The sequence below is a fragment of the Theobroma cacao genome, chromosome 8 (assembly GCF_000208745.1).
Source record: "Theobroma cacao cultivar B97-61/B2 chromosome 8, Criollo_cocoa_genome_V2, whole genome shotgun sequence".
Classification (NCBI taxonomy): domain Eukaryota; kingdom Viridiplantae; phylum Streptophyta; class Magnoliopsida; order Malvales; family Malvaceae; genus Theobroma; species Theobroma cacao.
The window spans coordinates 4,454,995-4,469,371 of NC_030857.1; the positions used below are offsets into that span (position 1 = coordinate 4,454,995).

Sequence of the window (14,377 nt, forward strand, 5' to 3'; positions counted from 1 at the left end):
CCTTTTTCTTCTTTTCTTTTCCCTTTTTTTTAATCTTTATTTTAATATGAATTAGGAAATTTATTAACTATCATACATGAAAACGTGCCAACTTAATTGCACCAACTTCCAGCCAACTGCTTCAATGAGTTTTCTAGTTCTTTAATCTACTCCTAGACAACCCTTTGCCCAATTTCCCATGCTTGGCTTGGAAAAATGCAACACTGGGGATTCTTTTTTCAACCCTTAAACTACTTAAAACATAAGTTGGAATGAAATGGAACTATCAATTAAGTTAGATTGCTCTAAACTAGTCAAACAAAGAATCTATAAAATTTTGTTGCTCAAAATGTTTTAGGCAGATACAAACTTGAAGTTGAGTTCCTAGGCTGCTACATCTTAATGCATTAATTTATGGTTAAATTTTAAAGCCACGCCTGCTCCATTATCCACTTATGTGTGTGCATGCCGACCATTTGCTCCCTTCCCCACCCCAAAAGTAGAGAAAGAGTTAGATAGTTTGTTTTCGTGGCTCATGTTTTTCACTTATGGTCTGGAATTAATTGCAACAAAGTTTACCCATTAAATCTGTGTCCATAACGCATTTAAGCAATGAACCAGTCTTTTCTGTTTTTTGTGTGGTCCTAAAAGGTTTTGTTGTTCTATGCATCACTCAAAGAATCGGTCATGAAAAACAAATTTGATTCGATGAAATCTACACACAAAGAGAAAGAGAGAGAAAGAGAGCAGAAAGTCTCAAAAATTCCTACAAATCAGAATCACATCTTCCAGACACAAACACATGCTTCCTTGCCTTCCAGTTAAATTCCATCAAAGGACCACTCCCTTCCCCAAACAAAAGTAAGTTTCCTACTTTGGCACTCAATTTCCTCAAACATCTCTCTCTTTGGTAATGGTATACTGTCTACAAGAATTATGAATTATTCCAATTCTTGTCTACGAAAGCATTACCCGTTTTTGCTTTTCCTACCCGATATGGCTGATGAAATAAACCAGAGTTTGATGAATGTTTATCCAAGGAGAAAATAATTAGTTAATTAGAGGAATTAATTATTCATTAAGTAATGAGGGGATAATGAAATATGACGAGGAAGAAATTTGTTTATCAACTTTACTCATGATAAGCAATCATTCTTCCAATAAGAAAGAGATGCTTAACAAAAATGATGGTAATAATTATCTGCTTAAGTGAATGAAAAACTAAGCTAAAATGTCCTTCCTTGGAAGTGTTCTCAAGTACCCTGACCAGATTACTGTTCTATTGGTTACAAGCTTATTGGTAATGCAGGAAGAGAAGGCCAAGAAAGCCCCCACTTCCCAACACAAAGATGAGCACAACACCTCATAGTTTATCACTAGCCAAAAGCATCCCCTTCCAGGATGCTCCGTCCCATACTGTCTGCATGGTCCCTGTCCTTCTCGGCTATATAATATGGGTTCTCGCCGCTCTACCTCCCCATCTGTCCCACATTTCTGACCTCTCTCTATATTTTCTCTCAGGCTTGCAGGGTTTGAAGCTTTGCGGTAGACTGGTAGGCCTATCACTTGCCGGTGATAAATTCTCAAAAAGATACAAAGATATATCAAAAGGTAGCATAGTGAATCATGCATCTATTAACCCCACAAAGAGGAGAAAGAAAATAAAGGTTAATCAAATGGATAACATGGCAGAGCTTCCACTTTCCTCTTTGGAATACGAAGTGGGTCAGTTTTAATCAGAGAGAATATCAAAATAAAAACCCAGTTTCTTTACGAAAAACCAGAGTATAGTGTCTATGTCTGCTGGTATCATATCATGGCTTTTAACTTTGCTTAACGAAGCTATTGCTTGTAGCAGAAGCAGAAAAAACATATTTGTTCCCCACTGAAGAAATGGAATTTATATTATTTTTTTGTGGGCACATGAAAAAAAAGCCTGCCATAATTAACAGAAATCCTATTAGATTGAAAACCATAATTAAAGTAACTCCACTTGTTTTCTCTCTATTATTAGCAATGGTAAGGAAAAATCCAATAAAAGAGAGATTTACAGGTCCTCCAACACAACCATATAGAGTCCCTTAAGGATCCAAACATAAACATAATTACATTTTACCAAATCAAGCTCGTTTGGTTTCAGAAACTATTCTGAAAGATCTTCATTTTCCTCCATCAATTTCCTAAACAAAATTTTGCATTAAAACGGGGATGGCAAGCGTATCAGTAGGAGTGAGTAGCCAATTTCCAAAAGGATTGACTAAGACAGCAGATGGGTAGAGTTTAATCTCTTTGGTCAGAACTGACATCTGCCAAATAACTATAGGCGCCCAGAGCTGTCAGTTAAAATCGAAACTTTTTTAACAAATGATGGTTAGGAGGAGATCGAAAACGTCATGCCTTGAGCATCACTTCATTTATAATTGGAGTTAAAGTAACTAATCCTTATTAAGTAATTCTTTTAAACTCAAGCATATATGGTAGCTGGAGCCATGGCCGGGATAAGTGGTTTTTTTTCCTATGGTTCCATTGCTTTGGTGATTATGATGTCTACTTTTCCACTTTGGCATAAGCCCAGAAAAAAAAGAGTAATGTGATAGATAGCTATAGGAAGTGACTGAATAAAAGCAGTCACTTTTGCTACCCTTTATCATGACCTTCTGTGTTCCAAGTAAGCTGTTGGGGCAAAAGAAGTTGGCAATAGGCTAGGAGGTTAAAAATACACTTGGTGAGATGTTGATTTGATGGGTCAAAGTGTTTCACTTTGGAGGTAAAGGATTGGATGATATGAAGGAATACCAATAAATATGGTAATGAAGATAACTTAAGGAAGAAGAGAAGTGAGTATTTTTGTGTGTTGAAGTCAATGCGGTTGGTGATATTAACAAATTCCCATTTTCGTTGGCTTGCTGAGCTTTGGTTGTGATTTGGTCACCACCCTCTTTGTATATATCTTCTAACTGAAACCACTAATCCTGGTTAGCTTTAGTCTTTTTCTGTGAGCAGGTCCACCATGGGTGTGGCATTATGATTTTTTTCTATCCATGTTTTTTGCTTGTCTTCTGCTAGTTGCCTGGTAGCTCACCTCCACGAAATACTCAGTCCACTTGGAAGCAATGTATCGCTAGTCAAAATGTTGCCCATAAAAAGTCAAGTAGCCTTAGCCTTACACATGCAAAGAGCATTGAAGTAGGTGAAATATTTAAGGGGTTTGTGGAGCATGGGATTTCAAGTGTTTCTCAACGATTGCTGGAGCTAAAGGGAGGTATACCTGGCCAGCATTAACTCATACTAGTGTATCATACACAGAAAAAATGGACAAGCTAGTAGGGGTTTAGCGTTATTCACTGGGATCATGACATCTTTTTCGATATGGGACTAATGGTTTTTTATTGGAATCGTGATATTCATGGCTCTTCGTTGAAATCATGACATCTTCTTTTAATGTGAGATTTATGACTCTCGTTGAGATCATGACATCCGTCTCAATGTGAAATTAATGATTTCCATTAGAACCGTGACATTCTGTTTGTAGGTGAAATTCAAAAATTATGATAACTAGGACTGAAAAGAATAAATAGAGTAAAACTGAACAATATTTTGAAAATTTTTGTTGCTTCACAGTGTAAGTTTTTAGTCATTAATTTCAAGATAGAGATCAAACTTCATCCCAGTTCTCATCTTTTACTAGATAGTGTCCTGTTTGGGCCTTTTAAACTTGGAGATGTCTTGTTTTCGCTCTTTTTTGTTATAACTGAATCTTATTACCATATGATAGAGTTGAGCCGAGCTGAAATTCGATCTGTCTAGTTAGCATCTTTCGCCTGGTCCATATTCTAAGAACAGGGAATCGGCATGAATAGCAGACCTCAGAAGAAAAAAGTGGTAGTGTTGTGAAAACAACAATACCTCAGCATAATAAACGAACGTAAAAGGAAAGTGGTATCAAGTTGGGTAGTACAAGTACTAACATGGGTTCATGGTTTTATGTAATGATTGCATTGAATATTTTAGTTACTGCAAATTATGGGTTGTATAAGTGCAAATATCTTTTACTTTTACCTTTTTGTAAGCAAAATTTTTTTTCTGAATTCAAACCAGAGACAGCAATTTAGGAAGCCAAAAAGTGGATGTCCTGCTGAAAGAATTCCAGGGACATTCAGAGTGAGAAATTATGCTGGTAAAAGTACTTTTTAAGTACAAATTGGCACGGTCTGGTAATAACTTTGATAATTTACTGCTTCCATTATTTAATAAACGAGACAAAACCGTACAAGGAATAGGGTGGGGGGCTTTTAATTGAGAGAAGAAACGAGCACAGGGGTGGATTCATCATGATGGATTTTTGTTACAGCAAGGAGACAAGATTTCATTTTCAAAGCTATGCTAACAGAGTTTCGTTACAGCAAAGGGCAATCTCCATCCATTGATGAGAAGTAGCACAGATGTCAAGTCAGAATGATGAATATGGTTGTTGATGTTCAATAAGTAGGATAATTACAGCTCATATTTTGGGAGATGAAATTCCATCAAGTTCTCTTTGACCAGTTACCAAAGTTGAAACCTACTAATCATTCATTTTGTGCAAATTGGGTTATCAGCCCGCGGCTGTTTACACCCTTTTTACTGTTTTCTGTTGTAGTTGGATGATAATCTTATGATGTGCAAATACATGTGCTAACTGTACCCTGGAAAAAGGAGATTAGACAAGAAGAAAACTTAGAAGGCATAAAAATAAACTAGTTATTTCTGGAAATGGGAATTGACACGCACGATACAAGATCAAATACCAAACACACATTCATACACTAACATAAGCTGGATACATAGGCAGCTTGAAGTTATTGTCAGGACAGGATACAGAAAACAAGCTGCTTAAAATATCAGATGCAGATTACAGTGCTACATTCTTCAAATCATATCTGTTACTGAGAAATGAGTTTTAGGTATGGCTAAGTGGAACCACCACTAATGGGATGAGCGGGAGGTGAAGGTTTTGGTATGAATGGAATAAGAGGACTACCGTGCTCGATGGGACCAGGTTTTATAGATGCCTTTGAGCTTGGAACTGGATCAATTGGATGGTAATCTTCCAGATCGACATTGGTCTTCTTTTCATTGATTAGATTGTAGCCATTCCCCTGCAATTTCAAATGGGAAAATGTCTCAAAATCCTATAAGAAAAGGTTCCACGGTAGATTTTGGCCATGTTGCGAACGTACCTTCAGCTTTCTACTTGTTCCTGTTATACTCACACCATTACCAAGCTGGGAAAACTCCATACCTGGAATGACATTAAGTAGACGACTGCTATTAACATATGGTAACAATTTTTTATTTATACAATGATAAATATCTTGCTGCTGGTATTTACTAGATTTACCAATGCACTGCATCAGTTTTAGCAAGAATATTTGATTATCATCAAAGCAAAGAAGAGGACATTTTTTTATCAGACAATGAAGAAGCTTTGATAAAATATAATGAATTGCCTTGACATGCAAGCTGCAATTTAAGCTATAGCATTCATGACATGATTTAAAACGGGCCAACCAAGCCTATAATTAAGTTGATCAGATAGTTAGCAGTAAGATGGAATTAGAAGCCACCTGTAGTTTCCAATAAATTATTGGGCTAAATCCACCCTAAGCCGACAACCCAATAAAGGAGCAAATAACAAGTTTCTCTTGGCAAAATTAACTGAAAAACTAAACAGTTACCTTAAAATTGGCAAGAGTGGGAGGTGATGAAGACAACTTGAGAATAAAAAATTGAGACAGGGCACCGAAATTGTTGACAAACAACAATATAACAAGAAGTAGGATGTGGGGAGGTCGTTTTTTGTAAATAAAAACAACAAGCCATGTGCTGTTGTATCTAACAGTTCAAAACACTCAGATTCAGTCACCAAGAGCGGTACATTACAAGTTGTTCATAATATATAAACTTCTCCTTAACAATCAAATCCTGATTCATCTTAAAATTATTCTGAAATCCAAATTGCAAGAATAGATATATAATATATGAAATCCAAGTTAAAGTTTGGAGTAATTTGATAATATCAGCCAGATAACAAAGAAAGTACTTCAAAAAAATTAAGGTTAATTGACATTTTAATGTCCATGCAAAGCATTATGGTTTCAACTAATGAAAGCTAACATCAGAAGTAAGAAGTAAACAACTACAGAGTTAAATACCAGTTCTGCCAAGGTTAAGAAACCATGCATTCTGCAATAACACAATTCTCCAATGCAGCATTTACCCTTATTCCAGTCATGTAGGAAAACCCAGGAAGTTTCTCTTAAAGGACAAATGAAGAATTATCTAGACCAGTTATCGGAGTGAAAGAAGACAAGTTAAAAGAGTTATACCAGGAATGGAGGAGCTGCTGGAGAAGGTAAAGACAAGCAAAGCTGACCCGACCACAAAGAAGAAAACCCAAATCCCATGAACCTTCATAATGTCAATCTTATTGCCAGATGACAATTTCCCCTCCAAACAAAGAGTGTGTTTGTCCTTTACAATTGCACCCTTGACAAGACCTCTCTAAAACTCCTTATAAAGAGAACCTGGAGTCCCAGCTTTCGTCACCCCAGATTTGGAAAAACTTCAAAGTCGACCAGAAAATCCGTGGAGATAAGGAGATGTAGTAGGGTGGCAAATGACTATACAGTCTAGTGCCTTAAAACAGCCCATGCCTTTGAACATATAGATATAAAAAAGTATATAAATATTCCAAAACTTTAATGGTGGTAACTGAATAATAAAAGAAAGCATGTGAGTTTCATTGTCTCTCCTGGCTGTAGGGATACAGAAAAGGGGTAATTGCCATTGCTTTTGCAGAGAAGGGATTAGTGTTTACAGTGAGCAATAAATGAAGAGACTTTAATGCGGGAAAAACAAAAAGATGTGCGGTGGAATGCGAGCCGTTGGGCACGTCTTTGAACTACGGCGCCTTTCAGCACCTCTTTTGTGCCAACTGCCACGCGTTCTCTGAGACAGAGATTGACTATAAATAAATCTTGTTGAGAGGGTTCTACGATGCTCCGACTGATGGGGGTGTAGCTCATATGGTAGAGCGCTCGCTTCGCATGCGAGAGGCACGGGGTGAGATTCTCCGCACCTCCATTAAGCGAATATTTTCCTTTTGCCTCCTATGTAGATAAAGGCTTGAAGCTCATGGGCCAAGATTAAATTTGCTTTACCACAACCATCAGGATTCAGCACTGAGAAGAATACTGGTGGCCCAATTAGATTGCTCTGCATAAAATCCAGGTTTTCTGTAAGCTATAACCATGGATTGCAATTTCTTGAAACTGATAGCTCCGCACTGCCAGCTTAGTTACTTACCGCAGGATCAAGCAGCAGCCAAGGAATAAAGCTCAATATGGATGCCTGCAACTAAACAAACTAGCAATCATTAGTGATGAGCTCCAAAGTAGAATTTAGAAGAGAGTAAGGTCTCAAAAATTCAAAGAGTTGTTAGTTGACAGAATGAGATCCCTGCAGGGTAGGATTAGAAAAAGGTCTTCAAATTTGGTCCTAAATGATACCGAAGCGTTAGAATGGACTTCAAAGTATTAGTGAGTTTCTTAAACATAAGGAATTTGGTTGTCTACCAGTTGCTTCAACAAAACTGAACACAGCTTTAACATCTGTATGAAATTTCATAACAGTTAAAGGAGACAGAATCTCCACCAACATATACAGGATGCATGCTCTCTGTCCTATAATGGTACTGAAAAAGAAAAAGAGAAGCAAGCATTAGTTCCAGTACGAGTTAAATAATGATGATGTAAGAACAACTTGAACGCTAGCTAAAGAACACAAGAAAAGGAGGCAAAATTGCCACATTGGACAGTTTATGTTGTAGTATCTGTTTGATGCTAACCTACTCAGGCAGGCAAGGTGCTAAACGCTAAGACAAACAAGAATATGAAGACAACAAGTTTTACCTAAATAAACCCCAGTTTCCTTAGCATTTCTACGGAAGCACGGACTGCAGCACATCAACCCGTACTTCCTGATCAAAGCATGAGGTTGCCGCAAACAAGCAGAAACCCCAAGACTAAAAACCAGCTTACCTTCTTCTTTTGAATAGAAGGAAAGAAAACGGTTTTATAATATATAGTAAGTAGTTCTTGGGATGACAGTTCTACTTCCACACAATTGGCCTTGTTTTTGCTTGTCAGAGAGAAGCCTTAAGCTCGCTTTGATCAGGTTTGCTAAGACGACGTTGTGTATCTGTCGTGTTCTGCGTCAGAGAAAATGCATGTTCCAGTGAGGTCGGTTTAAGCCCATAATGACATTTTCTTTCTGAACAATCTAGTTTTTTTTCTTGTTGTTTGTTTGGGTTAAAGGCCCTTGTGGAAACTGGAAAGCAGAATGAGCGTTGAATTAACCAAGGGATATAAGGGTAAGATTGTTATTGATAATTGTGCTTGAATTCAGGATTTTCTGATCTGAAATCGAAATGAACAGGGGAAAAAAGAAAGGAAGAAAGAATCAAAGGCTTTCACATCACAACCTTTATGGTTTGGAGACCTCTAGCTTTGAGACCATAGCTAAATCTAACCAAACCAAATGCAATTTTGATGATTCGAAATGAATGATTGCATGATGTCTTTCGTCGAAATGAGAGCTGAATTGTATAAGCCACGACGAAATGCACCGCCACCGATCAAAATCAAATGATATAGACCTTTCACCGTTCATTTAATCTCAAAAACAGGAAATGATAACGACTCATCCTCTAAAACTTTAAAGTAAAACCTCAAGGCTAAAGGAGCCTTCGCACATCACACAAGCCATTATCAAATGACATCAGCTGCAAGGATATTCGCCTTCCGGTCTGTGCATATCATTCATGTTTCCATATGAATGATATGATCAATCGCTAGAAGAATCATTTCAGAAAGATTGTATATGAACCAAATGCCAAAGCACTTTCACCCTAACCATCAAATTTTTAGATCTTAACACCATGTTTTTTGCACATTGTCCTGCGAAAGTTGCTTCAGAAAATGGCTAGGAGATCATTCAAAAGTTCATAGAAAGCTAGAGTGGCTACCTAATACCCCATATATATATGATAGCGCAAACATGGCAGCATGTTTTTAGAGACACCAAAAACACATATACCACATATTTAGCTTATTACATAGTATATTAGATAGAGCATGGAGATAGGAAGTGATGGTACATTCACTTGGCAGGCAGCTGATATCTACAGATAGCTGACATGAAAAGGAAGAGGAGCAATCTCACAAACCAATCCCTCCTTCTTCTCTTTTCTTCTTTATTGTGGTTGGACCAATATCCCTATCAAGCCTTTCTAACCCGGCGGATAGGGATGTAAACTGAAACCTGGGTAAACAGCACATGTTCAGAAGCCGCGGCAAAGAAAAGGAGCTCGCCTAGCCCATTCAAAGCAATTCGACAGTGGTCTCTTTTTGCATCTTCTTGGGGATCGACCAACTTCTGTTTCGTTTCTCCTCAGCATCTCCCACATCACATGCACATCTTCATACTCACAAGATCTTACATCCTTTCGCAGCTTCAATAGCCCTGTTGGTTCCCAGAAGCACAATGAGTAAATAATCAGTGAAGGAATTCTCTGTAATTTCAAACAATCCCATTCACTTGAACATGTTTAAATAACCATCTAAAATCCCAAATTCAATGTCTTTTAAATGGTTCTTAATCAAGTATCAAAGCTAGCCTTCAATTACTGTATCAAAGCTGAGGAGATAAAGCTAAGCCAGCCCCTTTCTTCCACAGCACAACCCCAAAACAATGCCATTACCCCTTTTTAGTTGCTTATTGTTACCTTAGTTTTTAGAAGATAAATCAACACAATTAAAACTTTAAATAAAGGAAAAAAAGGATTTGAAATAAGCTCATCAAGTAAAAGGAGCTGATCCCATATTAACAAAGAAATGGGAATCTTTCTTTATAAGTACTTTTCTTTTTCCTGTAAAAGCCGTAATGCAAGATTGCCACCGTCAGCTTCAATCATTGCTTCCAAGTGAAGCACATAATATTCCCTAATTATTCTTTACAATCCAATTATGCTATAATCAACTTATTCAAAAAATGCACACGGATAAAAAAAATTAATTTATTTAAACACAACATCTTCACCAAAATGATCCGATAACGAAATCTTGAGAATGTGGACGAGAATTCTTCGAACGTGCGGTTCATAAACATTTCAATTGGAAAAAAATATGAAACTTCTCACAAAGGAGAAAATAATGCTTTTTTTTTTTTAAAAAAAAAACACTTTCTTGATCTCAAAATGAAACCGACATCCTGAAATTGGCGGCGAACAAATCAGACGGTCGAGAATTGAGACTTACCGCTTTTACGAACGCCGAGGCGAGTGGCGACACCGGTCCAAACTCTGCGCATTGGAATCGTCATTCTATCAAAGAAATGCATTTCTACCAACGAATTTTTCCCAACGGAAATTCTTCTTCTCGTCCAGCTGAGAGGAGAGAGAGTCCTCCGAGAAACGAAAAAGTCCAAAAAAGGATGAGGAGATTTTTCAATTACCTGCAACTAAATTCACCAAAAAAAATCAAAAGAAGAAAGAAATAAGAGTCCGAAAAAAAAATCTAATCGATTTAGAAACGAGATGTTTAAAGCGGAAGAGTAACGAACTTTGCTATTCCTCTCTCTCTTTCTCTTTCGTTCTCTGTCTTTCTTTCTTTTTACCTCTCTCCCCTTGCCATGCTTTGCTCTTCGCGTTCTGAATTTTAATGGCTCTCTCCGCAAAAAACAACGTAGCGAAGATGACGCCATCGTCTTCGTGAGGCTGCCTCGTGTCCTTTTCTACCCGTTGGGCCCCGTGTTTGGATCCAATGCCTCTTTCGCGCTCGAACGCGACGATAAAACTGGTTACTACCTGAACCGGTGGTGCTTGCTCTCTCCCACGTGGGCGTTTGCAATTGGTTACTTGCTTCTCGCATCGTACAGCCACGTGAGGATATTATGCTCCGGGACCCTCCAGGGTTTTAGCGGGGAAGGTGTTTTTTTCTGCTAACACTTTCTCCGTGGCGCGTGGTTTAATTTTTCGGAGTCGTCCCCGAAACAAATAGTCGAGTGATGTAGACCGCGACAATCAAAGATGGGGAGAAACGAGAAAAGTAAAGAACGCCAGTCCACGTCAGTGGGTGTATATGCTCAAAGAGTGAGTTACGTGTCCTTCGAACAATAGTTTTGTCGCGCCATGGGAACACGTGGTGCTGTTTGACGGAAAGTCTACGTTTCGGGGGCCCCCGGAGATGCGAGAAGAAAAATATCTGCTCGTACCTGAAATCATTTCCTTAATCTAAGCTTTACCTTTTCAAACCCTTTCTTTTTCTTTTTTCGTACCCCTTGATACTTAGACCAACCATAATGAATGAATTCTACACTAATGGGGGTAATATATTTTCTCTAATCAGATTAGAATAGGTGAATTATTGTGAAAATTGAATGACAGGTTCGTCGGTCCACGTTTGGTGGCATGAAACATATTGTCAGCAATATGTTGAACTGACAAAAATGAAAATCATTCAATTCATTAATGTTTTGGGCTGTGTAGGATGGTTGTACCAATTTTCACCGGAATAATAAATGAAAATGATAATTCAGTCTCTTTCTCAACAGAATCACGTTCAAAATATCATTTTCTTTTCGGTTAATAGATTGGTTGGTTTTATGCAGAAATCTTTTCAGATCTCCTCAATTATGATTTGACGTTTAAAAAGCATGCTTTTGACAGGCTTGATTAGCACTGTGCGTTCCTCCAACCCAGAGGAAAAATGCTACAAATGGACCAACCAACGAGATAATCAACCGAAATCAGATCCATGGTAGGGTCAAGAACAACATCATATCTCTTTACTCAAATTCCCTCTCCTCAGCAACATATCAGAGATGAAATTACTAAATTATAGTTCCTTGGTAATAGAGAACAGTAATAACTAACTAAGCCCCCAAAACCCTATTTCGTGGCTCAAGAAAAGAATAACGAGAATCGCGAATCAGAATGGTTCAACAGCGAAGCTAACCTTACCAATCTAATTCCGCAGAAGTGAAGTCAAAACAATCACTAATCGATGCTCACTTTCTTTAAGCTTGCCATGTATGTCAAATAAATTGTCCATATGTAGGCACATGTACTGTTCATTAAAGGCTGCCAAAAGATTTTAGCAAGGTGTTTGTTATAGCAATTGGATCTGACAAAGTTAAATAATTTCAATAACATTCTCCCCTGTTCAAAATGAGGATTCAAAAAAAGGAAGGAAGCCAAAAATACCTGGAGATGAACAGGTACAAACTTGTATGTAACAAAATCACAGAGCGGCCAGAACATAGCACCATTTATCAATGTCGGGAGGAGGTCACGCTTCAATCTAGCCACAATCTCTTCACCACTTTCGCCTGAGTTTGGTACCACAATAACAAGTCAGAGAGCAATGCTTTGCAGTAACCAGACCACCAATAGAAAAAAACCTGAAACTTAGTCATATACAGTAAGTACAAGATCGGAACAGGCCCTCGACTGGGGAGAAAAGCCATGTGGTAGAACTAAACTATCATGCTACATTTTAAGAGGCTTGATTCAACTGCTGAAGCTAGCCAATAAGAAAACTAAAACAAGAACAATGTCCCATTAGAAAAGTAATCAAATGAAGGGTTTCAAAGCCAGGCAACCTCACAGAGCAGGCCAGTAGCCAAAAAAGCAGCGATTGATACATGCAACAAATGGAGACCTCGCAATGCATAAAAGGCTTGAATGACACCATTTCATCCAAGAAGAGGTCTCAGGGGTTCAGCTGAAGAGAACCCATGAAATAATGATGGTTGATATGTGGCCTGCTGAATTCTACAAGAACCATAAGAGGCCCCACCCAAGCAGAGATGTTGAGAATATAGTCTGATAGAAACGAACATTGTACTGATACAAAGTTTCTCTTTTTCTATTAAAACAAGGAACAAAACCTCTTACCTTGTAGAGCTGCATTATAGGAGAAGAAAACTGTAGTGCTCACAGGTCCGTAGACAGCCTGCCCCAAAAACATTTTCTTGAAGGTTGTCAGCATATCCCGTCTGGGCAAAGCTTTTGACAATAAGTTAAACCAAAGATGTTGTGACGGCCCCAAGAGAAGCAACCCATAAGCAGCCATTCGTAATGTCCTTATTGAGTCATAACCAGAAGATTCTGAAGTGATCATCTAACAAAGATGTGAATTATAAACATGTTAGAAGGAAAAGTAATTATGGTAAATCACCAGATAAAACAATTGCATTATAGAAATCCAAATATAATAACCAATATCATAAACGATATCATATTTATAACCAGGTTCGCTTACAGTAATTTAAAAGTTAAGTTAATTGTATGCACATGAATAAGGATATGGTAACAGATAATTGTGTCTTAACGTAAGAAAAATTTTACAGAGAAGCAATAATTCAACAAACAACAATGATTGCATTGTTGCAAAGCCATTCTTTCCCTCTAATGATTGCATTGTCGCAAAGCCATTCTCTAGCTCAGACGTATAACAAGTGTAAATGCAAATATAAACCAAATACCTAAGTAGAGTTCAATAGAGCAGGTCACAAGACATGTTTTCGCGCACTCTGTCATCACTTCCTTAAAAATTGAGTTCTATTTCCATCAAAAGCAACCAAATAGTTTAAGAATTTAATCAGAAACAAAAACCAACGGATTGCAGCTTCAAAATCCTTCAAGAAAACAAGAGAATTGGAGCCATTGTGGATATAAGAAAGTGATCGCATTTCCTTTAATATCAAACTTTAGTTATAACAATTCCTAAATATGGAATATTGAAGGAAAATCTTACACTAACCTGGAAATTATGTCAATATTTTCAGACCCTTTTTTGCAAAATTGAAAATTTTTAAACATTAAATTTGGTTTGAGGAAAAACGAATATCTAGGGATTTACCTGGGATGTGAAATCAGCAGCAGCAAAGATAATTGAAGTTGTGACAGCTTTCGTAATAAGAGGTTTGGATTCGAGCTTCGCTAAATACCATCGCAAAAACCCGACCTTTGATGACGATGACGACGTTGAAAAGGCACGCGAAGGAGGAGCACCTTTGAAACCTGCGAGCTTACAAGGGGAAGACAAGGGGCAAAGTCTCCATCTTTGGCTCGTAAGAGTAGCTTCGCCGAAGCTTTTCCCATGGAGGAGCGAATGGCAATCGGCGGAGAGTCGAAGGAGGCAGCGTTTGCTCAACCTTTTTAAAGTGTTGCCGCTGCTGCCCATTTCTGGAACGCGCGCTTCAACCAACGAGACGGCTTGCTCTGGTGTTGTAATCTAGATTGAGTAGGCCCATTAGCCCATATTTATATGGGCTTTGGTCCATTACTAACAGG

The 14,377-nt window shown here is 37.9% G+C and overlaps 3 protein-coding genes across 3 annotated transcripts; all 3 read right to left on the reverse strand.

Annotated features, from left to right (window-relative positions):
• On the reverse strand, positions 4,752-7,358 carry LOC18592001. The gene is made up of 4 exons (XM_018125928.1): positions 7,327-7,358; positions 6,348-7,236; positions 5,199-5,260; positions 4,752-5,117 (listed from the first exon to the last, which is right to left on the reverse strand). The coding sequence occupies exons 2-4, from the start codon at positions 6,433-6,435 to the stop codon at positions 4,929-4,931; spliced, it is 339 nt and encodes a 112-aa protein (XP_017981417.1). The 5' UTR covers positions 6,436-7,236; positions 7,327-7,358; the 3' UTR covers positions 4,752-4,928.
• LOC18592002 lies at positions 8,903-10,988 on the reverse strand. Its single transcript, XM_007018471.2, has 3 exons — positions 10,642-10,988; positions 10,338-10,539; positions 8,903-9,543 (listed from the first exon to the last, which is right to left on the reverse strand). Exons 1-3 carry the CDS (start codon positions 10,780-10,782, stop codon positions 9,362-9,364), a joined length of 525 nt encoding a protein of 174 aa, XP_007018533.2. The 5' UTR covers positions 10,783-10,988; the 3' UTR covers positions 8,903-9,361.
• LOC18592003 (PXMP2/4 family protein 4) lies at positions 11,814-14,314 on the reverse strand. Its single transcript, XM_018125927.1, has 4 exons — positions 13,944-14,314; positions 12,977-13,202; positions 12,284-12,408; positions 11,814-12,160 (listed from the first exon to the last, which is right to left on the reverse strand). Exons 1-4 carry the CDS (start codon positions 14,265-14,267, stop codon positions 12,077-12,079), a joined length of 759 nt encoding a protein of 252 aa, XP_017981416.1. The 5' UTR covers positions 14,268-14,314; the 3' UTR covers positions 11,814-12,076.

Bases quoted from the DNA above. Each gene is read 5' to 3' on its own strand.
- LOC18592001 (XM_018125928.1), bottom strand. From the start codon at position 6,435: ATGAAGGTTCATGGGATTTGGGTTTTCTTCTTTGTGGTCGGGTCAGCT. The intron at 5,261-6,347 runs GTATAACTCTTT...ATGTCATTCCAG, and splicing joins CAGCAGCTCCTCCATTCCTG to GTATGGAGTTTTCCCAGCTT. The intron at 5,118-5,198 runs GTACGTTCGCAA...TTGAAATTGCAG, and splicing joins GAACAAGTAGAAAGCTGAAG to GGGAATGGCTACAATCTAAT.
- LOC18592002 (XM_007018471.2), bottom strand. From the start codon at position 10,782: ATGGCGTCATCTTCGCTACGTTGTTTTTTGCGGAGAGAGCCATTAAAA. The intron at 10,540-10,641 runs GTTCGTTACTCT...TGGTGAATTTAG, and splicing joins AGAGAGAGAGGAATAGCAAA to TTGCAGGTAATTGAAAAATC. The intron at 9,544-10,337 runs GTAAGTCTCAAT...GGGAACCAACAG, and splicing joins CCTCGGCGTTCGTAAAAGCG to GGCTATTGAAGCTGCGAAAG.
- LOC18592003 (XM_018125927.1), bottom strand. From the start codon at position 14,267: ATGGGCAGCAGCGGCAACACTTTAAAAAGGTTGAGCAAACGCTGCCTC. The intron at 12,409-12,976 runs GTAAGAGGTTTT...TACCAAACTCAG, and splicing joins CTATAATGCAGCTCTACAAG to GCGAAAGTGGTGAAGAGATT. The intron at 12,161-12,283 runs GTATTTTTGGCT...ATCTTTTGGCAG, and splicing joins TTGTACCTGTTCATCTCCAG to CCTTTAATGAACAGTACATG.